Here is a 27,534-nt window from a genome sequence, read left to right as displayed (position 1 = left end):
ATCAACCCAGCTCAGTTTTCTGAGGAAGAGGTTAATAATGTCAGTTCAATCAACACAAATAAAACCACCTGATCAAATGGTAGTACCTGTTTTTAATATTCACAGCACATGATCCTACAAGGTGTGACCTTAATGTACAACAGAGGTCGGCCATGGTAACAGGGTTTACTCTACCCTCTATTGGCAGGACACACAATCTTCAAATGAAATCCAACTTCTCTGGTGAGTAATTAAACATCAGTTTGTTACAAAGGCATTTTACTAAAAACAAAATACCAAAAAGGTATGAATAATAGATTTTTACAGTCTCCTTCCATACACAAAAACTCTGGTGACGGAATCAGCTCAAAAATACAGACTTTGCCTTTGTTTTTACCTCCAACTACTTAGATTAGACTTAAGCATAAACTACACAACTTAAAATATACAAAAAGATAGCAAACCGCTACAAGCACAAACAGTATTTACAGCAAATAGTCTCTTCTCTGGTGAACTTCAAGGAGCATGGAGCACATTCAGAACACCGTGTCTTGCTTTCCCCTGTTTATTTGACACTAAGAAAAGCTTCTGGTGGTGTAAAATAAAGGTTTATGCACCCCAAATTGTTCACATCAGTCCTTGTTGAACCAGATGTCCTGATACTTTGTTGTATCTCTCACAGTGATTCAGCATCGTCTTCCCTTAAGTCCTTCATTCAGCCAACCTCTACCACCTCCCTCTAAGGAAGGGTGGGCACCCAAACCCTGCCCTCCCATTTCGGAAATGCCTCCCTTCTCTGTCATTCATGCCCTCTGGTCCCATAGAAGGATGTCGATGGAAAGGAGGGCCACGCGGAGGAAATGGTATAGGCATTCTGAACCTATCAGGTGGAAACATGGGTCCACCGGGCATCATTTGCGGGGGCATGTGTGGCATGTTTGGAGGTGAGAGGAATGGAGGTAGATGAGGATTCGGCATCCCGGGAGGAGGCTGCATAGGGGGCATACCCGGTCTGGGCCCCTGCATGACTCCTGGGCCTGGCAGGTTCATCACCGATGCTGGAGGAGACCCCAGCTTGTTGTCGGTGCCCAGATCTGAGGGTGTGCCTTTGTCTCCTTTAGAATCCATGGCAGACTCCTCTGGAGGTATTACACTTCCTGATGCAAAGAGGATAAGATAAGGTTTTATTGATCCCCAGTGGGAAAATAACTATGTTGGCAACACAAGAAAAACAAGCCAGAGAGCAAAAGTTTAAAACGGTAACATCAAGCCAAGAACAGAGACAACACTGCAGCACATATCTATTCATAATATCACCCAAAGAGAAGTTACTTTTAATCAACATGACAGCACTCACATCTCGCCTTTAGATTATTGTTGACACATTCGCATTATTTTCTTCTAAAAAAATATCTCACCTGGTGCCATCTTTGTACGGTCAAATTCTGTGAAAGGAGCCCCGACTGGAGGCCTGGATGTAGGGGACAGCATGATGGGGCCAGGGAAAGCAGGTGGACTTCCAATGGGTGCTGCCTGTTGAACTGGTGGCAACTGGAAGACAAGAAACACAAAGACACCCTTGTTAAGACTAAAGTAAAACGAGTAAGAAAGCTCTCCTGGAGCAGCGAACTGAAATAAACTGTAGTAGCGTCTTCATGATTGCATCCCATGTGTATTTATTTTTGCCACATTTGATGAAGAAAAAAAATTATCTTTTGATTAAATAAAGTATTTTTGTACATTATTTCTGGAAATTTCCCCAAGAATTTCAGGAGAGTCCTCAGAAGCAATGTTATCATACATTATTATTCTCCAGAGAATAAAAAAAAAGAATCATGTCAAGCTTCATAAAAGGTACGCAAGTGTGAAGTAGAGGAAGTCCATAGATCAAAAAACACACTCCTGACTTGTAAGGAAGAGTATCCGCAAGTTGTGTAAGGTAAAACTGCCTTCATTCATTTGATGTAATCTGCAACAATCGTATCGTATCGATGTAAAGTGAAGCAAGAGTAAAAACATGACATTACTTTGACGACAGGATATTATAGCTTTAAACACACTGGGGAAATGGAACATGCAGAACATTTGATGAAAATTCAGTAATATACTTGATACGATGTTTTAATGTTTATCCTGTATATATATATACACACATATATATACACACATATATATATAAATATATACATACATATATATACAAACATATACATATGTATACATATATATACACACACACACCACATATATATATATATATATATATATATATATATATATATATATATATATATATATATATATAGATATATAGAGATAGAATATATAACACACCACACACACACACATAGAGAGACAGAGAGAGAGAAAGAGAGAGAGAGAGAGATAGAGATAGAGATACATACAGACAGAGACAGAGAGAGATACACACAGAGAGAGAGACATACAGAGAGAAAGAGAGATAGAGATATATACACACAGAGAGAGAGAGAGAACATAGAGAGAGATAGAGAGAGAGAGAAGAGAGAGGAGATATACAGATACAGAGACAGAGAGAGAGAGTGGAGAGGACAAGACGGAGAGAGACATGAGAGAGGGAGAGAGAGAGAGGGAGATAGACAGAGAGAGAAGAGAGAGAAAGAGAGAGAGAGAGAGAGGGATAGGAGAGAGAGAGGGAGAGAGACAGAGTAGAGAGGAGGAGAGAGAGAGAGAGAGAGGAGAGAGAGAGAGAGAGAGAGAGAGAGGAGAGAGAGATAGACAGTAGATGACGAGAGATATATAATAAACATAATATATATAAATATTATATTATACACAAATATATATATATATACAATATATGTAATATACACACATATATGTATATATACATATAATATATACACACATAGAGATGTAGTACATCACACACATATATATATATACACATACATAATGTATATATACACACACCATATAACATATACATATACATATATATACATATACATATACATATATATATACATATATGATAATAATATATACAGATATACATATACACACACAACACATACTATATATATATATATTATATACACAACACACACATACACACACACCCACTGTGACACAATGGTTTATTTTTAAGAGGCTGAATGGACTCAATCCCATAATACACAATAATGAAGTAATGGTATGCGTCACTATAGGTATCGGTAGTTAATTACAATGAAAAACTGTCACCCAGTCAGAATAAGAAGAACCTTTATGAAGTATGTTTGCTCAGGAAACATTAACTTGTACATATTGAATGTAGTCCACTAATGAGGGTCAGGATCTGGCAGTTCTATACCTTTCAAGACATCTTGCATTGAAATGATTTGCTGGAACATAAAAAAGGGCTACACATAACTGTTTAGTTACTTACCCCTCGCATGCTATATTGCAGTTTTTGACCCAGCATCATATAGTGTCCACTATGTGGTCACAGTTGTGTTTATCTGCTTTATCACAGCATCAAATGCCATTGATTTATATGCACTATGCACTCTGTTAACACTACAACCACACACAGTTGGGAATAGATGTAAACAAATAACTGCAACCTTATATGGGAGGATGTCTGCCATATGAAGGCTAATTGTAACAGGAACGATGGGAGTTTTAAATCGCAGGAGCCGGTGGTTACTGCTGAGGGAGATTGAAACTTCAGGTTGATTATTAACCAAAACAGGCCTTCAGAGGGTGCAAATCACCATCCAAACAATGTTTCTCCTTTAGTTTCAGAGTTACGGCCAACACAATGGCTTTGCTTCAAGGCAAAGGCAAACCTGGGCAAGGAAGTGTTTTAGTGCCTGAGAGGGTACAGAGTTCACATATTCTTTAACGAGGGAAATGATAACAAACATGCACACGTACAATAATAAAAAACAGACTGCCACAAAAATCTGTTTACACGTTTTGAGATATCCTGGTGTCCAACAAATGAATAGACAAATAATTGTGATACTTATAATTATTCTATATATGAGAACTAAAGTTTTATGTACATATACAGGTTTATGGGTATATGAAGTAAGATCATATACAGCAGACATATACATTGTATACTAAAATACATACTATATTCTATAAATCACACATTAACAGTGAAGGTTATACTGTAGTTATGATTTCAAAGTTAGACAGAATGCCAAAAGTAAGAAATTAAGTCACAACACACTCGTATCAAACATTTCAAATGTAACCGAATCAAGTTCAATTACAAAAGTCAGAATACACCATCTAAAATAATAAAAATAATAAACATATTCATCATGCACCAGTACCAGTCCTGTACCAGTTACTGCATGACTGCGCTCTCGGGTAATTTGATTTGATAAGAGGTATAATTAGTGAGACACATACAATATTAACGTGTATGTCCACAAAGACCACTGATGCATTCATTTAACATGCAATTGCTCATAACATTTCAATCTTCCCCAGATGAAAATCATGTGTCATGCATTCACCCTACAACCATAAATCTATAATTAGCACATGTTACATTTCTCTCCACTAATGCTTGATGACTGTTGGCCATAGACTCAGTGAGCACATCCAGTTAGAACTCATAGCCTACCAGATGCTGAAAGGTGATCAGCTTAAGCGTCTGCCACGACATCCTCTCCTAAATGCCAAACTTTCTGTAGGCACAAAGGCTAGAGGAAATCTACCCATACATCTTGTTACTGATATAGAATGCAATATGATGTATTCCTTTAAAATGTGACTGACGGACTTCCCAGTGCAAAACATCAGGACAACATATACAAAAAGAAATACCCCTAATGATTCATGTTCTCATCAAAAGATTTGTCTCATGTCTGCAAGCCAAACAAATCTCTCCTTAGATGAAAAGCAACTATTTCTGTTCCAACTAATAATAATCGCATGTAGTGGGAAGAGATGATAAAAGCCATCTCTGCACAGATGAGTCGCACATTAATCATGCATCAAATGCTTTTCACATTGAGATAGCTCTGTCCAGTCAATGTTAGAAAAGGTTTTAGTAACAGCGCATTGAGAAACAACTATGCACATTAAAGCTACTGTAGGCAACATTTAGAACCGCTGTTGTAATGTTTGGTAGAAATTAATTTGCATCTCGACTACTTTTGATAAATCTAAATATTTGAGACAAAACAATCTGGTGTCCAAGGATCTATGATAAGTCGTTCTGAAATATTATTGCACTTTCATTTTGACTGCTCTATGCATACATACATATAAACTAATATTCTACCTTGAATCATGAAAAGGTATATTCAAATTTATCGAAGTATAAATACAAATAATTTATGTGAGAAACACACATACAGACAACTAAGACAGGAATAGAATTGAAAGACATAAGTACTCCATTGGTATTAAAAACAAAAACAAAAAATAACTTGTTACAGACAGCATCACATAGTTTGCACCAATCTTCACAAAGAGTGTGTATATGTTCTACATATAGTGGTAATGTGGCAACTTCTCAAAATGTGTGAAGAGTAAAATGACTCATAAACAGACACTATACTTAGTTTGCATTTCAAGAGAGAATTATGTGAATAATCTTTTGTTCTGGAAACATTTAGTGGCCATCAGAAGAACTGCAGGTAAAAGGACCACTGCAGTGGATTCAGAATTTGGCAGAGATAATTATCGCTTGATTCATCAGGAGCCAAACTCAGGTCAGTAAGTCAACTACTTCACTTTACTGATATCTAATGAAAGCTTTGCCATCTTGATGGGAAAATGGGTATTTTCTGTCTTTTCATCTTGTGAATGATTCAATAAAAATTGGCCAGAAGAAACACTGTTGTCCATTGTAAACAAAGACTGGAGTTTATTACTTAATTGACTGTTGACCTCACTCACAGCTGAAATGGCTAATTAGTGCTGGGTAATGGGCTACATTTCTGTCTGCTACGATGTCAATTTGGATATGGCCATTGGGGGGCATCAAAGTTGAAAATATTAGTATCCTACACAAAGTGGCTTTAAAGGGGCAATATATGACCTTCAGAGCATCTCTCTATATATATATATATATCCATATATCTATATATCTATAGATATATATATCTATGATTCAGAGTCTGGGCCCGGATTGCCTGCACACGGCTCTCAACATGGAAATAGCTGCTGTGGCGGCTAGCAGCTAACCGTGATAACCTGATTGGTCATTGCACTTCGGCGACAACGCAGTCCTGTCACCGTGGATTGGGGACGGTGTAATCAATGGTAACCGCCATATCAGCACAGTGCAGAGCGTTCGGCGATTAGCTAGCATGTGGGACACGCATGCACGCGCAGCCGGCCCAAAGAAAAGCAAAACTTGGATTACAACACGCAGAGGGAGTGACTTCATACTCTGCTCAGGATGGCATCTCTCCACTATATCTTTACAGAGCAAACAGTTGTCTGCTGCTATATTATTGTTCTGAATGTCGTATGGAATCTTGAAGTTTGACATTTGCATGAGTGAAAGTCATTTGAAGGGAGCAAGCCCTAATGAAGGGGATGCATTTTTCTTAAGTTGCCCTCAGTAGCTTTAAAACCACAAGTCATTGTTTTGGTTGCAATTAATGGTTATAGCTTAATGGGTATGATCCAATTCAAGTTTTAAATGATTTTTTTATTAAAGTTTTAATTAAAGTAAATTACAAATAATTACGTACTTCCATATATATAAATAAATGAGAATTTAACTATCTGCTGCAATAAAATAAAACACGGAGGGAACATAATAGAACATAAAATAACCATTATTCAATGTACTCATAGCCTTTTTCATGTTGTTCAACTAGTGTAACTCGTGTACGTCCTTAAGTCAAACAGCCTCCATGCAGTCAGTACTCTGGGAATTGCAAACAGAGGAGTCTGATCTTACCCTGGTGTTTCACTCCATCAGCAGAAAATACGGGATATTTGCAGCTCCATTTTTTCTGCAAGTGATTTCCACTTAGGAAACCCCACGAGCCAGACAGCTGGGCATTGGATCTTTGATCAAGACTCACATCTCTGAAGGGTATCAACTCAGTGCCTTCACTCCTGTCAACAGAATTCCTTTGTTCTTTGTTTATACCAGCTACTTTTGAGACATGTGACGAGATGGTAATGAGGCAGCGCTACAATAAACTGGCCTTTAGAACGCGATATCTTAGATTATTCATGAGTAAACAAATGTCATGGAAGAATTCAAAAGTCCATTTTATTATGAATGAGCCTTTCATTATTACCTTCCAACCATTCCACTGCATCACCCAAGAGTGGGAATCCCAACATCCAAAGATAATATCTTTAACACTCACCTTTGTGAGGCCTCATGTGAGTCTGGTGTAATTGAAGAATTCCCCTCTTTCCTTCAAATGTCAATTCACTTGAAAACGACTGAAAGGAGAAGACCGCTCAAAGTCTACATTATAATCCATGTTAATTACTGAGCTACCTGGAGCATGAGGCTAAGAGTCAGATCTGTGATGTCTACATGTAGAATGTTATTTTTCTAATAATGCTTTGCATAAAAAAAAAAAATAGAGCAGCTTGAGGTTTTACAACACGACTTCACATTCTTAATCTTTAATTCTCCTCACGTCTCGCTCTCTTTCTATTCTAAGCACAGGGCTTGAGGATGTTAAAAATGCAAAACATTTGTGAAAACCCAAAAGAACCTAAATGTGTAATTACTATGATTTAGAAAACAAGGTCACATCTAAAAAAAACAAACAATGCAAGTTCTGCAGCTGTTTGTTTGGTAGACATAACTATGTTTTCATATATTCATTTAATTTAAACTGGACCATCTCAGCCCCTTTAAAACTGAGAAATTAATTATCAAAAATATATTCTTTAATATTTTGAAGATTTCGCTAAGAAATGAACTATGAAAGAAACTGAAAAAAACAAAAGTAATAAATCTGTAATTCATGCAGTTTCAGAAGGTTACGTTACCGACTGCTGCATTTTGAAACCGTTTTTATTTCTATTATTTTGGATTGTATATGTAAAAGTGCGTAGTAAATTACACTTTTACAATGTTCCATTATTTAATAGTTTGTAGCAGACTATTGCTTGTTTTGACAGGTTGTTTGCAGGCCACTTCCCATTCATTTATACTACTTTTATGATTGTATTTCATGACTTTGTGCACTGTTTTAATAGTAAAAAGAAAACAAAGGGTTCCCAAAAGGCAAACATTTTAAAAAGAGGGAGGCCATTTAAACACAGGTGAACATTGTGACAATGTGTTCCCTGTGTAAACTGCACATACATTGCAATCTCTGTAGTTAAATCATTGTTTAATGTGTGCTAAATGAAAACTTTTTTAACTTCCGTTTTTTTTTTACCTTGTCCACTTCATTCCGAGGGCTGGCAACATTTTGTTGTATCCGCTTTACTTCAACATGCCTGGTTACCTGTAGAAACAATGGCTAATAGTTGCACCGGAATCCTGTAATGTCAGTTTGGTGATTTATCCATGAAAAATTGATAAATTCCAAACATGAACCCAGGACCCAATGAAATATTGAGCTCATAAAAATGGGCTTTGAAATCAGACCCACTTATCTTCAAACGTAACAAAACGATTAGAGCCAGCTTGCTGCGCGATCTTTGCCATCGGGCGTAAGACTAGGCAAGAAGTTACGTAGATAAGAGATCATTCACTTGAGACAATTTTGGTATCAAACTAATCGTAAGACATTTTTACAAACTCAGTCCCACACACTCAGGTGCGGTGAAAAAGGCGGCAATTCTGAGACTGAACCACTGTAGGAGGTCCAGGGGAGTATTTCTGCAAAGAATCCTTTAACATTTTAATCTGTAATGGAGCATCCTGGGATCAAAATATGGAATAGTGTAAAATATACATGCAGTTTGTTTTGTTAGCTTTCGGGGCCCCATCAACCCCACTCCATTGAGCAGATATCGCCTAAACAGTTCAATTCATGTTCAGGTGCATCATTTATTCTATCTGGCACTGCTTAACCATGTGCCTCTTTCCTGCACTTTTTTGTCCTCGACCACTTCTCTCCTCCTGTGCGGCACTAGGAGATGGCCGACAGTGAAACTCCATCCTTTTAGTGCAAAACACACACACTGGCCACGTCCCGTTAATTGAGGAGTCACTTGACACCCGTACCACACACACAAAACATGCCACACAGACAGAAGAGCCAGTCAAGGTAAAGAAGCTGGGATGTCCCCATCCAGGCAGCAAATGTGATGAAATTGTAGTTTTTGGAGAGTTGACGAGTTGGAAAATAAGGAGAGCTGCATGTTTTGACACATACACGTGTGCCAAGACGCTGTTGGTGTGTGGGATTACATACATAGAAAACACGTTTTGCAACAGGTCGTACAATGCAGGCTAAGTAAACCGTCACTGGGCCAAACTAAGCTTAAGGATAATGTTATAGATTGCTATACAACTTCAAAAAAAAAGTGTTTACTTCAGTTTGCAATACTATCCTAGTATCCAAAAATGTGTGGTCACGTAATCCTACAGTAAGTGCAATTTGTCTGCGATGCACACAGGCAGAGGACAGAAGACCAAACCTTTATATGCAGGTATGAGGGAACTTCCAAAGAAAATACCTCTTCAGATCTACACAACTCATGTGGTGGGTGCCATAGCTTACATCCAAAAAGCCGAATTTGCCAAAAGGTGACTGGGTTAAGTATTATTTGCTAGTATTAAAAGTGGTTAGCCTGAGAGAACTTTTCATCAGCCATTTGTTTTATCCAAAGGATGTTAAAAGGTACATTCTCTTTAAAATTAAGACATTTCAATGCTCATTATGTGGGTATGTAGGATGCCTGCCATATAACCTTTTGTAGTGATTGGACAAAAATATAAAAAGTGGTATCGTTTAAGATTTAGAACGCTAACATGACAGTTAAGTGCAGATTTCTGTAAAATGCCATTATGCACAGAATCAGAGCGACATTTAGAAAACAGGGACTCAACACAAGACTTGAGTAACATTTCAAATGCACATGTTCTGTGTTTCCCAAGGAAAAAAGGATGTCTAATAATTGGACAGAAAATATGGCAGCTCTTTTTTTGCCGGCAGAAAACTACACTCAAACGTCAAAATAATTGAAAGTATGAAGTCAGTGTTTTTTTAAAGCAACAAGTGCTTTATGGAGATTACTCTCATTGATGTTTTGTTTCCATGTGGTGGGTGAACATGAAGGCACAGTGTGCAGTCTACTGAGGTTATGTTGCATGTTATTTTTGGAGGCATTTGGGGCAAAAGACACACAACATGCACGTGGCCTGACAGCTATGAACTTCCCTTTTGCTTCGTGTCTGGAACTCCACATATTCAAAGTAGAGGACTGGGTGAGTATACACAGCAAAAGTGCTAAGACTCACAAAATAGTTTATACATTAAATCAGATTCAGGTCTCTTGGACTGTATGCTGCTCAATGGAGGCGCAAACTTGAAAGGGTTTGGGGAATTGTCAGATTATTAAGTATCTGCTCACTATGATGAACGCAACAGTAACAGCAACAAGGATTAACTCATGCATCTTCACAGTTTGTAGGCTAAGTTTAGCCACAACTGCAAACCAGCTTCTTTGTGTAACATCATGCTTGAGCAGGCAGACATTTGGACACATCATTTTGGTTTTATTCATTATAGAAAAACAAAGTAATTTCAAGTTCCAATTTTAAATGTTTTAATCCGGAAGCTCCATGAAATGCTATTACTGTGTATAAACACTTGTAATCCACAATCAATTATAAAACTGATTTGTTTTGTGTTATCTTGGGTAAAATAACAATTATCCTCAGTGTGAGGAACACCTCGTACTCATTTTTGGGATTTTCTTCAAAAATAGCAGTAGGCCTGGGAAGTATTAAGTTTAGGTTACCTTTATATTTTGATGATACATTATACTTTATTGTACAAGTTTAAACCTGAATATAGAACAAGTCAAATGTATTAATGTCTCAAAAACAGGCCATTGCAGGTTAATTTGGCTATAATTATTTCCCAATGATCATATTTCACATTGATAACAAAGCTAAACGAGAGCCTCTCTCTTTTATTGATATTTTAAGATGTGACAAAGAAACAGTGATAGCCTAACAGAAGGAGAAACCAGGATAGCATACAAAGGGAGATCTGAGTTGTGTTGATGCCTAAGACTATACCACACAAGTGGTTTGAGTTTCTTCTTAATAACCCGATCAACGGCAGATGCTCCAGCTTCATGTCCAGTATAAAGAAAAGCACAGATAACTGTAACCGGACCCTGCATTACAAGAACAATGGCTCAGGCCTTGTTTTGTTGTCAGGCAATATTCCCCTTGCCAAAAACATCTAAAAACAAGTAAAAAATATCATCTCCCGTTTAGGTTTCATTAACGGGTTTGGTGCAACATCTTTGCATAAATTGTCGGCTTACCTTGTCTCCCACTTGGACACTTCCTCCCAATGGGGCCTTTAAGTCCCACCAGCAGCCAACAGTCAGAAACTCTCGACCTCAAGACACGTGAGCAACCTTTCTTCACAGAGAGGTGTGCAGTCTAGCACTCCTGCCAAGCACGGCAGGTTGCAGACAGTCCAGCTGGATTATTCTGCATGTGCTCATAAGGACTTTTTTTGCTTCAAAATGTTAACAAAAATGCTAATTAAACTTATTTTGACTTCATATTGGGTGATCACCTGAACTGTCAGTCATACTGAGTTATTGCAAACTCACTTTGTATATCCGTGAGTGTAGGGTTCACCTCATGGCATCCAAAACGCATTTCTCAAGAACCTGATTCATCAATTCAACTATTGAAATATTTGTGTGTCATTCAACTGGTGGATTGTACTTTTTTTGTAATTTGATGTGAAAAATTAAAACATTTATTACACAATTACTGACAACTTTGCCAAACCCAGACATTATGTATAAAAGAGCTCAGATACTGAAAACAGAGAAAGGATCACAAGAATGCTTCCCTCTACACATACCACAGAAATTAAAGTTTTTTGTAGTTCCCACTTTATTTGAATAAGTTATACTGCACAGTACAAGGTTACCGAGTGAAGATGCAAATATTTTGCAGAGAAAAGGGAGAAATGGATGAATAAGCATTACTGGATTTAATGCCTATCAGCAGAGGAGCTTATCTGAATTGTGGCAAAGTGGATACAAATCACCAAATTAGACACGTTTGCTTATATTGTGACTCTGAAACAACCCTTATGATGCAAACAATGACGTGAGTGACATGTTGACAACCCCTCTTATAGAGTAACAAATCTGATACTCATTTAAAAACAGAAACATGAAGATTTCTCTTATTATAAAACAGTTTAATTCAGCACTCCAAAATACTCATAGTAATCATATCCCACATCTATTGCACACACCTTGACTGAGAGGGTTTTCTAAAAGCACAAGTCTTGATGTAACATGTAACCGTTTATGGGCTATCTGACCTCTTTGAGAAACTTTAATATGACAAGCGTCAATCTCAGTGTTCAACACCAAGTCAAGACTACACAAAGGAGAACCGAGTGCTCGCTTAGAAAGTTGAGTTGCTCAAAGCTACAAATATTATTCTGAGCATCGAAGGGTGTCATTTTTAAGCGTTTAATATGTTGGGTCTAAGAATAAATACATCTGCAACAGGCTGACTATCCAATTTATATATCACAGCCAAAATAAGTACCGTAATATTTCATCTTTATCACCATTCAAGGTATCAAATATGGATTTTCAAGAAATATTGCATGAGTATATGCCCCATTTAAAGCATTTGTCAGTGTGACACATGGAGTTCACAAGCCCACAACCATTCGCAGATACACATAAACCCAAAGACTGGCAAATGGTAGATTCGCATATTTATTTGACACCAACTGCCGACTGTTTTTCTTCTTCTTGGCCTTGAGATCAGCAGCCTTTTTCATGTTAACCTGTTCTAAACTATACCAGATAGCATAAATCACTCTGTTAAAGTGAAGATACAATCAGTACTGACCAAGCCAGTTGGTGATAGCATCACCTCAGTTAAATTCTACAAGAGCATATGCAGTCTGGCTGAAATTGAAAATCATCCATTTTTTAACCTCTATTTTGGTTTGAAATGTCAGTTAGTTGCATCATTAAAATAGCAGCGGCATCAGTAATGTCACAATGTTTACTTATGGCCTAACAGTGACTTCTCTGAACTTGGCATCACGTGTCCTAGTACACAATTTGAATACACACATTTCAGCCAATTCGGACAAGGTATTTCCCCTGACCCATGGTACAAGTCCTGATGAAAGCTTTCTGAAGCTAAGCCTGAGAGAGGTGCCATGTGTACACCTTCATTTCCAGAGTATTTCTCACTGAATGGGATGGTATTTCTAACATTGTATTGTACGAGACGATCACAAAATTACCAATTTTGTCATGTCTGCAGTGACTTGATTTTTGAAGAGAGGATGGTTCAGATAAGCTCCACTACTCGTATGCAACAATTTGTTTTCCTTAATGCCTCCACAATAAAAATTGTGAAGTAAGCCTCCAATACCAAGGCCATTAAACCAATAAAAATATCAGCGCTAAATGAAAAAGAATGTTTAAAAGACTGTATTAACATTACCTGAATGTGAGCAGTGATGGCTCCATCTGCTGGTACACTTTCCAGCGCTCCATTTACAGCTGCCTTCTTATTGAAGTCCTTGCCATTATCCCACTCTGTGCACAATGGAAAATACAATGACAACATTAGAAATAAAGTGTTACCAATAGCCTGCAGCAGGTGAATCTTGGCCATGCAAAAGAAATAGGTATTTATTTACCTGTATTTAGTGTCTCTGCGTCCAGCATACCCCCTTCCCGATAGCACTCCAACTCCTCAACTTTGACTTTGCTCCAGGGAATGTAGGTAACTCCACGCTCCACATCCCAGAACTTTTTGTGCGCTGATTTTATACCTTTGTTCAGCGCCCAAGCAATCTAGGCAAGAATGACAAGTTAACAATCACAACTAAAGTCACAGAACAAATATAAAACCGGAAATAACTCAATGTTTATGTACCTTAACAGGTTTCTGATTGACTTTGTATGACCCCCTACTGAGTTTGTTCAAAGCTGTATTGGCATCTTGTCTGTGAACCATAACAATATAGGCACAGCCCCTCGGAGGAATCATCTGGACATAAAGAAAAAAAATGGTAATACTTTAAATAATACTTGATAACATTACCTCAAGTCTTCTTATCTCTTTGATGTGAATTGTCCAAACTTACATTGATGGACTCAATCTGGCCAAACTCTTCCAAAAGGGACATCACGTCGGACTGCTGAGTTTTCTTGTCTAGTTGTCCGACCCAAAGTGTAGTGCTGCACACTAAAAGAAAATTGAGTTAATTTGTGTTTAACGTCACCATTTGCTTAAATGTTCAAAACCTTTTCATTTTATTGGCATTTGTTGTCATGTAAATAGTTGACTTTATGGCCCAACTATAATAGTTACTACTCAGATGTCCTCGGCAACCTGAAAGCATACAAATGGTTGACAAATCTGGTTTCCCAGGAAATCTAGCTAATTGTTTTCCAGGTCGCTGGGAAATGAGAACGCATGACAAATCCAGTTGGCCATGTTGGCAACCACTTGTCCTGTATTTTAACCTCAGGCCCGGCCGACATTCCGTCCTTCACAGATGTGCTCATGTTTTGCTAATCCCATTCAGTGTAGGGCAAAAAACATGCACTATTTTTGCATGCCGTACAAATGTATTCCTTTAACCAATTCTAAAAGTAGTTTCTGCCTAAAATGAATAATAAATAAATTGGGTATGATTAGAAAGCTGGGAATTTTGCATATTGAATGAGCACAATTGTATTCATGTGTGATGATGTTAGTGCCTATACATTTCATTGTAGTGAGACAATTCTTTAGAACCTGGCCTCACTGTAGAAAATGAGCCGGTGTGACCTCTAGGACAGGGGTCGGGAACCTTTTTGGCTTAGAGAGCCATAAAAGCCAAATATTTTTTATGTATTTCCTTGAGAGCCATATATTTAATACATTTGAATGCAACTTTATGCGTGCATTTTTTAAGAATAACACGTCTCAGAGTACTAATAGCGGTATCAGTGTTGCATTGAACAGGTACTCTTTTATTAAATAAACTAAACGCTTACGTTATTTATTTCATTAATGTGCACGTTTCAGTGTTTACTGCACGGCTGTCAAACTCAAGGCAATTATATCCGACCCGCGAGAAGATATCATATGTCTGTCATAACTGGCCCGCTGGTTTTGGTAATTAAATCAATGCATGGCACAACCACGGGAAAAGACATTTGAGGAAGTATCTGAATGTGTGAATGAAATGAAAGTTTTTGGAAAGCAAAGGGAAACACACCACAGATCTCTGGGACGATGTGAGCTGGACTGTTTGTGCGACATAACGAAGCATCTCACTGTTAAACCTGCAGCTTTCAGGGCCGTGTGATCACGGACATGTATGATGCCGAGCTGCGCCTGTGGGACACTGATGCAGAAGGAAACTTTGGTCACGACGTGTTTCCAAACACTGCCCATTCTGCTGATGAACTGAGAGCATTTGCCAACTTTGCAGCTCAGAAATTTTAATTGAACTGCTCAGCAATCCGTTTGCAGTTGACTTAAATATGTTCCATATCTTTTTGCACTTTATCCAAGTGTGTGCAGTCAGAGACAGAGCAGAGGAAAGGAGAGGAGAGAACTAAAACAAATCCGCTGCTAAATGTTTTACTTTAAAATTACACAGTATAATTGTTTACTACTTGTTAATCATGTAAATATCACGTCATCGAAAGAGCCATAGGTTCCCGAGCCCTGCTCTAGGATAGTCACAGCCTCATGAATATCTACATGAATCCACAAACTACAGACTGAGGTATTCAGAGGCTGTATTGCTTTCCTAGGTATATTGACATTAAGGGGTTTCTGGAGGACGAGCACTTCTGTTCAGAAAACTGCTCAATCGCTAAAAAATGCAATTCTTACAGAAATCTCCAAAAGTAAGAAATATCAAAAGTTTTTGATACCAAATCACAGCAAAGATATTCCGATGGTGTTCTTCACGGTCTTTGTGTCTTAATGTGGCATCTTTCACCATTTTTATCAACTAAAAAAAGGTGGTAAACAAAATAGTTAAGATTTTACATCAAATCTTAGAGGGGTTAGAGGTTAAAAAAAACGCACTCCTTTCCTCCCTAGTACAACCTTGAGCCAGAAAGTGAATGAGACTGCTGCTGTTATTCCATTAATATACTTGATCCTAGTGAAATTGTGTAGCAAAAATAATGAACATATCCCTAAGGATCACAACACAACAACAGAACAGATACTGAGATATTTTAACCAAATCCAAAGACAATTGTCATCAATACTTGAAATAATAAAAATAAGCAGGGCTCTAATTTAAGGGTGTCAGATCGTCCCAGCATAGTCTTGATATAAACCATAACATTAATCTCTGACGAGTACACAATTACAAAATCACTGACAAGTGTATATGCAGCACAGTCATAACACTAGGGTAATTGCATCCTGCTCCAAAAGTAGTGTTAAATCTGTCACTGAAGTACGCACCTAAAAATCATTCATCATCAACCTTTAAAGCAAACACGTTATAATTTAAATGCTCTTGCAGTTTTACATGTCTGCGCCATGCTTGGAAAATAACTTGTCACTCTCCACAAAGCTCGTGAAATGTGTACTAGTCTTTGACTTGGTGGATGTCTACTCAGTTGGAATATAATACTGTTTATGTAACACTACCAGAGTACCATAAAAATATAAACCATTTGTAGACTCTCTTTCAGTTCTAGTAACTTTGATAAGCCCTATTAATTGATTTATATATCCATTTTCAGAGAGGCTGTATCTTGCCCTGTGTTCCCTATAGTCCGCCATGATGGAGTTGTTACGCAACGCCACATGTCGTTAGAAAGCTTAGAGTTGCGTCTATTTAGTGAGAAAAACTGTTTTGAGATCAAAAGCACAACAGCAAGTACAGTAGGCATCTCACACAAGCAAGGAAACTCACAATTAAACCCATAACTTTGAGCCAACTCACCTATGAAGTTTCATCATAATCCTGTAATCGCAAAAAGAAACCACTCCCGTCATTGCCAAAGGTCCAATAGATCGTTTCCAGTAAAAATATATCCATCTTGAACATCGTCACATTGATAAAAGCACATGAACAGCTGTTGTAATCTTTGAAATCAGCTGTACGATGTGTTTATTTTCGCGATGATACTCTGTAAACACGGCACATATCAAGCTACTAACGCTATTTTGATATTTGCTAGCGGGATGCCGAACCTTTCCATTGATACCTCATTTGAGCCAATCGGAGCTTCCATGCGTTCTCTACAGCCATCAAGAGACAATGAGCGTCAACTTGATAAGGAAGTGCCAGCCCTCTTCTTTTGTTTACAAATGGAGCCAGCTGCAGCCCAGTCTCTCGGTGACTCACGTTTTGTGTAGCCAATGAACTGCTGGACCTTTAGACATGTGACAAGCTGGGTTTTATTTTTACAAATGTTATTATTTTTTTCAGAATTGTATTTATTAATTACAAAATAAAAACAAAAATATTACAATTTCTTTTGTTTATACTTAATTTACTTTGTGTCATTACTACTGACAGGGAATATTTGGTATATAATAGTCAGTTATTTATGGCCTTTTTATCAATAAATATTATAATATCTCCAAATGCACAGCTTGTGAACACCTGGTGTTACTCTTAGAAAAACCTGTCTAATAAGTTACGTTTTTGTCCCTTTTATCTGAAATTTTAACCTGAACTTGGTAACACTTGGTGCTATGTTTATATCGTGTTTTCCAGTCCATACCTACCAGCTATACCCATCTTCAGACGGAGTGTATTTTCTTCACATTTAGTATATTCAGACCACTATTACTCAGTGCCAGAAGCACTTGGAGTGATTCTTCAATGTTTTTAAGAACAATAAAAGTTATCTTTTGAACAAGACCAAAATCATGCAGCTGGTGCAAGTGGTTGAAGAGCAGCTTTCAATTTACTTTGGGTATGTTGTTTGCCAGGGCTGCGCTTTATCACCAATCCTGTTCGTGATTTTTATGGACAGGATATCGAGAAGTAGTTGTGGAGGAGAGGGGTTGCAGTTCGGTGACCTGAGGATCTCATCACTGCTCTTTGCAGATGATGTGGTCCTTATGGCATCATCGGTCTGTGACCTTCAACAGTCACTGGATCGGTTCGCAGCAGAGTGTGAAGCGGTTGGGATAAGGATCAGCACCTCAAAATCTGAGGCCATGGCTCTCAGCAGGAAACCGGTGTATTGCCTACTCCGGGTAGGGAATGAGCCCTTACCCCAAGTGAAGGAGTTCAAGTAGCTCGGGGTCTTGTTCGCGAGTGAGGGGACGATGGAGCGAGAGATTGGCCGGAGAATCGGAGCAGTACTGCAGTCGCTTTACCGTACCGTTGTGACAAAAAGAGAGCTGAGCCAGAAGGCAAAGCTCTCGATCTACCGGTTGATCTTCGTTCCTACCGTCACCTATGGTCATGAAGGCTGGGTCATGACCGAAAGAACGAGATCACGAGTACAAGCGGCCGAAATGGGTTTTCTCAGACGGGTGGCGTCTTAGAGATAGGGTGAGAAGCTCAGCCATCCGTGAGAGACTCGGAGTAGAACCGCTGCTCCTTTGCGTTGAAAGGAGCCAGTTGAGGTGGTTCGGGCATCTAGTAAGGATGCCACCTGGGCGCCTCCCTAGGGAGGTGTTCCAGGCACGTCCAGCTGGGAGGAGACCCCGGGGAAGACCCAGGACTCGGTGGAGAGATTACATCTCCTCACTGGCCTGGTAACGCCTCGGGATCCCCCAGTCGGAGCTGGTGGATGTGGCCCGGAGCAGGGAAGTTTGGCGTTCCTTACTGGAGCTGCTGCCTCCGCGACCCGACCCCGGATAAGCAGTAGACGATGGATGGATGGATATGTCGTTTGTAGGTATTTTTGGGTAAATTCCCCCACCTCTTAAGAGGTTAATAGATCTATTAACCAGTAACTAACAGGTTATTCGTTTTATACAATATTATTATTGCCACTGCATTTCAAAGCACTATATCCATGAGTTGCTAACATTTCATGTTTTGTGTTGTAAATGTCTTGCTTTTAATTTATGCTGGGTTTGCTGATCAGGTGACACATCAATTCTGAATTTAAACTTATTTGCCTGCTTTCTCGTCTGCTCTCTAATTTGTTTGGCGTGTGAAACAGCTGGACACACCGGGCCCGGCACAACGACACAAGTGCGTGCATCTCCAGCTGTTTCGCACACACAGGAAGAAAGGTTCTGCACCCATGTGAAACCGTTTCTGCAGGGCCCCACTTTTGTAGATAAGAATATTTTTGAGCCCCCCCCCCCCCTGGGAGCCCTGTCACAAACTTGTCCATGTTAAGCTAGCAGGGCTCAAGCCTTGCCGCGCCCCCCTGCAATAGCTCTGCGCCCCCCCTAGGGAACCACTGCTATAGACCAACATGCATAACCAGTCAAAAACATTCTCTGTAACAGCTTAACCGTTGACATCCCACATAGCAATGTGGTTTCAATATATTTTATCACTTGCAAAATCAAAGTGGCTCCTCTCTACAGGGTTAGGAAGATATTTCTTCTGCGACTTGATTCCAGCAGTTCTGTGTACTCCAAGTATCATTCCCTGGTTTGTTTCTGTTGTAACACTTACCACTGAGTGTCTGGCTCTTTATGCAGGGAAGACCTTTCTGTCTGCGCTCTCTGTCCTTCTCCCTTTCATTTCTGTCCTGAGAACGAGAACGAGATTTCAAACGCTGTTCTCTGGAGCGAGAATTAGAGCGTCGATGCCTCTGCCTTCTAGAGCGGGACGACGATCTTGATCTTCTTCGCCTGGGAGATCTGAAACACAAAACATTGAACCAGCTGAAATACGTTGTCACCAAATAATTAAATTCCAGGAGGAAAGTTATCCATGTCAGCATTAGCCGAGTAGAAAATGACAGTATGAACACTGAGTAACGGGAGTCCACTGCAACAGTCGTCACCCAGCACCAGCAAGTACAGTTTAATTTACTCCTCAGGATGCATCGATTTATTATTGTAGAAGATTATTTTAAAAATGTCAACCAGTGTTTCCCCTACCATTGTCTTGGCAGGGCTCGAATTAAAAAAAATCAAAAAATAAATGTATTCACAACTCACTTTTCACATTGACAGGTGCTCTTTTCATTAAATAAACTAAACGCTTATGTTATTGATCTAATGTATGTGCACGTTTCAGTTTGTACTGTCTACTTTGTGCATTCACATTCTCTCCTTGGCTCCGTTTTGCGAAGGGCGGGGCTTCGCAGCTGACACACACACACACGTGGGCACACACCTACACGTGCGCACACACCTACAGAGCGGAAGAAAGGAGAGGGGAGAACTAAATGGAAACCACGCCACGCATGCGCACGCAATCTCCCCTCGCCACGCACGCAATTTGGTGTGTGTGAGGAGTCGGGCGGCGGAGTTCTGGACCAGTTGGAATCTGTTGATGGAGCTTGCGGTGATGCCATATAGAAGGGAGTTACAGTAGTCAAGGCGGGAGGAAATGAAGGTGTGAATCAGTCTTTCAGCTGCTGGGCGGGTGAGAGACGGTCTGATTTTTGCAATATTGCGGAGGTGGAAAAAGGAAGTTTTGACAATATGATGGCTATGGGGCTCAAGGGAGAGGGTGGGGTCGAAGATCATGCTAAGTTTGCGTGCCTGAGGCGAGGGGGAAACAGTGGTGCCGTCAATGGTGAGTGTCAGGTTAGAGGTTTTGCTGTGTGGATTTGGAGCCGATGAGGAGGAGTTCAGTTTTGTTGCTGTTAAGTTTGAGGAAGTTGTGTTGCATCCAGTTTTTTTTTGCGGTGCGACATGATTCGATGTGGGAGAGGGGTGGGTTATGGGGGGATTTGGTGCCGAGGTAGATCTGAGGAAAATATGCTTCGGCAAGATTAAATGTGCCCCGATAGAAACTAAACACAAACTACACTGATAATCTGTGAGCACACCCTCTTACCTTGAACCAGATCTGGATCTTGATCTCCTTCCTCTGTGTCTGCCGTCCCGCCTCATAGTTGAGTCTTCTCTTGAATTTCCCTATTAGACAATGATGACATGACAATTTTGTTTTTCACAAATGAATGAGTAGAGGGATGAGTAGAACACCAAGAGTTTACACCATGGGTCTCAAATTCAAGTGTGGCATTACATAGAGACTTCCCTGCCCAGTGAGGAAGCCATGGCATGAGAAAAAGTCTGGTTGACATTCAAACAAGCAAAGACAAAGCAAAGGTAGTAAAACTTTTGCTGAAAGTTTTTCCGTCACAGGAGAGACACTTAAATCAGGTTGAACTAAACTGGGTTTGAAGATTTACCAGCACTTGAATAAGACTCATTTATGGAATGGTAACCATCTAGCATCATATGATGTTCACCATGAGTCATTCCTCCACCGTGCTGAGAGATGGTGAAGAGACAGCCACAGGAGTAAAAAAAAAAAGATACCGCAGGGGCATTGAAAACCATACATTTAAACTGAAGCTTGCAGCTTTACATAATCAAAACAAACATTTGAATCATTTCTTATATTAACTATAAGTTTGCAAACTTATCATTTGCTTAAACAATGTGTGGACAGCATGCCTGTATTGTACTAGAGAGATGCTATATTTGAGTTAGTTGAGTAATTATATAATGCAGTTATAATTGAATACCTCAATACCACCGGTCTGTCCCGTCATATGTGGATGAACATTCTCTGTGTTGGGCATCTGTACAGGAAACTGGTTAAACACATTCCCAGGAAGGCCTCTGTCATGACAAAATATACAGAGATAGTGAGTATTACAAACCTACAAAGACAATAAAGCACATTAAAATTAATAAATTGTAGGCCTTTTTTAGAGCGTTTAGACTTTCAAATGTAATCTCGTTCTCCCTCATCGATAAGTCTAGAATCTATGAAGTTCAACTACTGATCACACGATGTCTCTGAATCTCTGATTGAAAACTGCAGACGAGACATCGTCAGCAGTCAAAGGTGAAATACATGACACGTGATGTATGCAACATGATTTGAAGTCTCAATTTAAAGAATTATGCTGTGCTATTGTCCCTGCACATTCAAATGCATCAACATAAATACAGTTTATGAAACTCACTGTGACTGGGCACTGCCTTCTTTAGCCATCATATCCTCAGGTTCGTCATCATAGTCAAATCGGTCAAGGAGTTTCTGAAGAAATATACATTACAGTTATGTAAATGACAAAAGTAATCTGTAAATGATCCGAGCAGGTTATGTTGTGACACTGCGCTATGCTATTACCTCAGCTAAAGAGCTTTTCTTTTCAGTGTGTGCACTGTATGGGTTGAGCTGGGCCACAGGCATCTGGGGTGGGTTTGGTATGGTGTTGGAGATGGTGGCTGCCAGGGTCTTATCTGTCTGCTGGAAGTTCTGGAGCATTCTCTGCAGCTAGGAAAGGGAGCGGAACAGGACATTTAAATGTTAAACAATGCTTTACCTTTCTTGATCCAGAACTGACAAAGCACTTAAACCAATGTATTGATTACCTCCTGGCCATGGGGGGACTGAAATAGCTGTGCCACGGCAGCTAAGGCATCAGGACTGGGTAGCTGAGGCACAGCAGTCACAACTGAAGCACTCATGACAGGAAGCTGCGTCACTAATTGGGGGTCAGCCGTAACTGTCAAGATACAAGAAAAAGATTGACATATTTTCATATTGCGTGCAGTTCATCAAACAGTGGATTACATCCTCACTGTCTGGTAACATTGAGTCTATGGTTACACACATTTCACAAATAGTATTATATGAATTTCTCTACCTTCTAGTGCAGGGGCAGGTACAATGGTTCCATTGGACATATCCATCAGAGGCTGAATGATGTCCATGTCGAACACACCATTCTTCTGCCACAGGTTCAGGACGCGGAGCATTTTGCTCTGATGGAGAGAAGAAAAAAGGAATCACACCCTCGAGACAATTCCTTTTAAAATTCATTGTAATTATATAAAATACTAAAAACAACAAAAATGCAGTACCTTATCATCCTCCGGGCAGTGGTAAAGGTTTTGGAAAGTTTCTGTGAAGTTCTTCAAGAATCTGGGCGCAAATACATCCTTTTCAACACCAAACTGATGCCGTGACTGTCGAACAATTGAATCCACCACATACAAACCGGGGACTTTTAATTCTGGCTTGCACTATTGGAAACACACAAAAAGAAATATTTTATTCCTCATGACAAATTGCATTTGTAAAGTGCATTTTGAACTCAAATGTTTAATATAATATACAGTAAGAGGCTCTATAGTACATACCTTCTTGATGAACTTTTCGACAATCTGGACAACATGTTTGTAAAGCTAATAAAAGTAAAAGAACAAAATTAGTCACAGCATACTAGATACTACTTTAATTATGCAAAGTATAACCATTGAGCAATAAAAAAGTGTGATGTTAAAATGAGGGCGTGGCAATAATTCAATATGATAATTTATCGTCTTTCAATAGAATCATATATCGAGATATCTTGATACATAATTTTGTTGTCTAAATTGATAAAAAACAATCACAGAACACAGATTTTTCAGACAATCTGATTTGAAATGTTTTGAGGGAATATCATTTTAAGATTGCAGTTTTGTTTATACATCACACTTAACATTAACAGCAGTTCAATGTGATTAACCAACAGTGTATACATCTAAACAATTTTTCTATAATTTCACTTGAAACTGTTCATTTTGCACTGAAGTTCTTAAATTAATAAGAACATATTCAGTACTGGTCATTTATCAAGTATTTAATTTCAGACAGGAGTATACAAAAATATGCTTTACCATGTGGTTCTTTCATTGATATCTATTTATTTACATATCAGAACACATGCTATATCGAGTTACACAATGACCGAATGCAATCTTAACATTATGCAATGGAGAATAAAGCTTTCAACCATTACCTGATACACTAAAGGGCTAAATGGAAAGAGCAAACCCATTTTAAATAGAAAGACAAAATCGCAAAATGCCTATAAAAACTCCAAGAATTATATCCTCACTTGTATGCTCAGTATATCCAAATAGACTAAAATACAGATAAATAAACCCATCTCCTAAAAATGTCCATATACAGCTTGTCACTAGTGCAGAGGCACTGTTAAAATGTTGCTCACTCACTGACTACCCAGGATGTAGCCAATGAGGTAACACCTTTGGTAGTCATATCTCAGTCAGTTGAAGCCACAGAAATGAGTGACGCCGAGATCGAAAAGTGGCTGATGGTATGCCACTATGGTTCAGCGGCCTATGTTGATCCCTCAAGTGGTATATCTGCATTTACAGTTTCCTAACGGCAGGTGCCGCTTGAAAGTTGTATTCCACTGTCAGACCAGTAACGTCCACTGATACATATTTTCCATAAATGTATTTTTTTCTGTTTTAATTGACAATGTTGCGGAACATTGCACCGTAAATAGGTTTCTCTAGTCTAATATAGAAGTTGTTAGCCTAGGCACTGTAGCCAGCCTGACTAATCAATAACAGAAATTTAGAGCCAACTAAATTAATAATATTTGTATTACATTTAGCATACTTAATAGTAAAATGTGATCACACATTATATACAATTCCACATCACGGAACATTAACCAGGCATACCCATGGCATATTAATTATTCACCATCAATACTTTGAATGAGTACTTGCTGCTATTGTGGCCTGAGCAGTTTTCTACCGGCATAGATATGATAGACCGGGAATTTTCTCACTATGATCCATCTTTGAGTAGTCTGATATGACTGTGTGTATGTACAGATTACACCCGATAACTGGTATAAAAAGACACAAAAGAACGTCTTATGCCACTCAATCTGCAGTGGTATGCTGTAAAACGGGTAATGCCACAATGATCGCAACAGGTACTCATTCAAAGTATGGTGAATAATTAATACTATGTCATATGTATGACTAGTTAATGTTCCGCAACGTTTATATAGCCTACTGTGTGATTGCGTTCTGCGAATAAATACACTACAAGTATTGTTTAGCCATTTGGTTCTAAATTTCTGTTATCGATTAGTCAGAATGGCTACGGTGTTAGACGAGAGAAACTTAACATTATACAATCCTTTATTTACATGTTGCTATGTTGCGCAGCATTGTCAATCCTTTAAATAAAATATTGATTTATGAGAAATATGCATCAGTGGACGTTACTGGTGTGACAGTCTTACATTAGCATAACACTTTCAAGCAGCACTTGTTAGGAAACGGTATATGCCGTTGAAACACGAGCGGCATACCACTGCAGTGGTAACCATAGTAGCATAACATCAGCCACTTTTCGATCTCGCCGCTACTGACAGAAATATGGGTACCTCATAGAACAAAGTACAAACGTTTGCATTCAGCACTACACTCATACACTACAGGAGGAGAGTAATTGATGTCAAATGTATCATTTGTAGGTATAGTAATCCTCGAGGTAATGCTCATCAATCTAAGATAAGAACTTTAGATTTGTTGATGATATGATGATCATGACAGATAGCAATATCTAAGTCAAATGAGTACATTTCTCAACATGCTGTAATTTACTACATATTACAAAACCCAAACAGGGTCAAATCACAAGTCACAATGCTTCGAGTATAATAACAAGGTATAAAGATAAATTCTAAAACAACTAAATAGTCCAGTGAGATTACCACTTGCATTAGCCACCCCGTGCCATCTATGACAATTTCATTTATACAGTATTTCACCTTACCTTGATAGCTTTGATGGCTGATTTGGTTACAGACATCATCTTAGCACGGGATATTGGAGGCTTCATGTCAATCATGGAGAACAACTGATTGGTGTTGAAAAAAAGAATAACATGGGTTAATTTAAAATTGGAAAGAAATACTTGTATACTATTACATTGAAAAACATACAGTGTGCTGCTTTATATATTTAGATAGGTGACATAGACACCATTAAACTACAGTAACATAGAGCTATATCCCACTAGTTGATGAGACAACAGTAACAGCAATCTCAGAGTATAATTATAGTAGAAAGATTGTTTACATGTGCTAAACACTGTATATTATTTTCTTAAACCTACATATCCAGACTACCTGACTTGGGTAAACAGTAATACATATTGTTGCAATTCTCACACATGGGTTTTAGCAACACGTCTTCCTTGCAGACAGAATAACTTGATCGAATGTTTTGTATTTATACTTAGGTTGTGTAAACTCAACAACTAAGACTCTATAACCACATTCAAGCATCTGTGATTGAGAAGAGTGGAATTATGTCTGAGAGTAACTCATAGACAACGTTTATTGTTAACCTCCGGCTCATTATCATCATCAGATGTGTAAGCCAATGTTGACCTTTACAATAGTCAACTTCAACAAGATGATGTAAAATATATAGTATGAATGGTCACTGATGTTGATACCTATGACCGGTCTGGCCAAATATAGGTTAATATTTTTGATTTAAACATGTGGGTTGTTTCTGAAAGCAGCTTGCAGGTTAATATAACATCTACCCATATCAACCACCACCAACGACAAACATAAAAAAAAACCACACAAAACATCTAGCATCATAAAACAGCAAGGCGACCGTCTAAATTCCTAAAGTGGCAACAATAGAATAACAGGTATTGATATTCTTAACTCATGTTAGTTTGGTGTGCGTTAATAATGCACAATTAGCGTTGAACTTCCACAAAACAAGCAACATTAGATGGTATCAGTGGTAACGTTACCTGCCGACTATAAGGCAACTTTAACGGCAGCTATATTTGAAAGATTGCAGGACACATAATAATACATTTTACGAGAGTGGGATATAGTGCAACATAAGCTATTCGTATCCTAACATTACTACTGACAATGCATCGTGGTCGCAGTGGTGTAAATTAACAGTTAGCTAGACACTGAAATCATAGGCCTTGCAAGATTAGTGTACATTACTGGCGTTGAACTCGATTTAAGCTAGTGGCTAACAAATCCAATCAAGCCATGCTAAACGGTACGTTTTAACCGTTCCCAGCCAAAAATGAATGAATTCGGTTGTTTAAGTTGAATATAATTTCGATTGGCTTAGCTATCAAACAAATTAACTAGCGTTAACGTTTAGCTCCAACATTTGTTTGCGTTAACGTTAGCCTCCGGGTTTAGCTCTCTGGACTGGGCTAAAACACGAGCAAACTTTACCTCCATGTTGAACGCGTTCACTGCATCCATAATGGTTTGTAATATTGAAAACCGGTCGACGAACGTTTCGTTTTCGTTACTCTACCCAATCATAACCGTGTGTGGTTATAAAACATTGACTAACCACACAAACAGCGACGTTAACAGGTTGTATTTTGATTCTGATGTGGTCACATTGCTAGTCAAAGCTCGGCTATGCTAAGAATTGCTACTAGCTTCGCGGTTCCACCCCGTGTGCGTCCG

The 27,534-nt window shown here is 38.8% G+C and overlaps 1 protein-coding gene across 1 annotated transcript; it reads right to left on the bottom strand.

Moving 5' to 3' along the window:
• Nucleotides 1-72: 72 nt before the first annotated feature.
• On the bottom strand, nucleotides 73-27,533 carry LOC115017532 (splicing factor, arginine/serine-rich 15-like). Its single transcript, XM_029446061.1, has 17 exons — nucleotides 27,292-27,533; nucleotides 25,839-25,922; nucleotides 23,387-23,431; nucleotides 23,108-23,269; nucleotides 22,891-23,008; nucleotides 22,616-22,749; nucleotides 22,371-22,517; nucleotides 22,204-22,277; nucleotides 21,757-21,853; nucleotides 21,060-21,139; nucleotides 19,722-19,909; nucleotides 14,244-14,344; nucleotides 14,033-14,146; nucleotides 13,794-13,950; nucleotides 13,595-13,689; nucleotides 1,398-1,530; nucleotides 73-1,136 (listed from the first exon to the last, which is right to left on the bottom strand). The coding sequence occupies exons 1-17, from the start codon at nucleotides 27,319-27,321 to the stop codon at nucleotides 706-708; spliced, it is 2,190 nt and encodes a 729-aa protein (XP_029301921.1). The 5' UTR covers nucleotides 27,322-27,533; the 3' UTR covers nucleotides 73-705.
• Between the last annotated feature and the right edge of the window lies 1 nt (nucleotide 27,534).

Source organism: Cottoperca gobio, chromosome 13 (genome assembly GCF_900634415.1).
Source record: "Cottoperca gobio chromosome 13, fCotGob3.1, whole genome shotgun sequence".
Taxonomy (NCBI): Eukaryota; Metazoa; Chordata; class Actinopteri; order Perciformes; family Bovichtidae; genus Cottoperca; species Cottoperca gobio.
This window is presented reverse-complemented; position numbering and strand designations above follow the sequence as displayed.

What these genes read in the sequence shown, in the direction of transcription:
- LOC115017532 (XM_029446061.1), bottom strand. Translation starts at nt 27,321, where the DNA reads ATGGATGCAGTGAACGCGTTCAACATGGAG. An exon ending in TCAATCAGAAACCTGTTAAG is followed by an intron (nt 13,951 to 14,032) that starts GTACATAAACAT and finishes ATTCTTGCCTAG; the next exon opens with ATTGCTTGGGCGCTGAACAA. An exon ending in CCGTACAAAGATGGCACCAG is followed by an intron (nt 1,137 to 1,397) that starts GTGAGATATTTT and finishes TCTTTGCATCAG; the next exon opens with GAAGTGTAATACCTCCAGAG.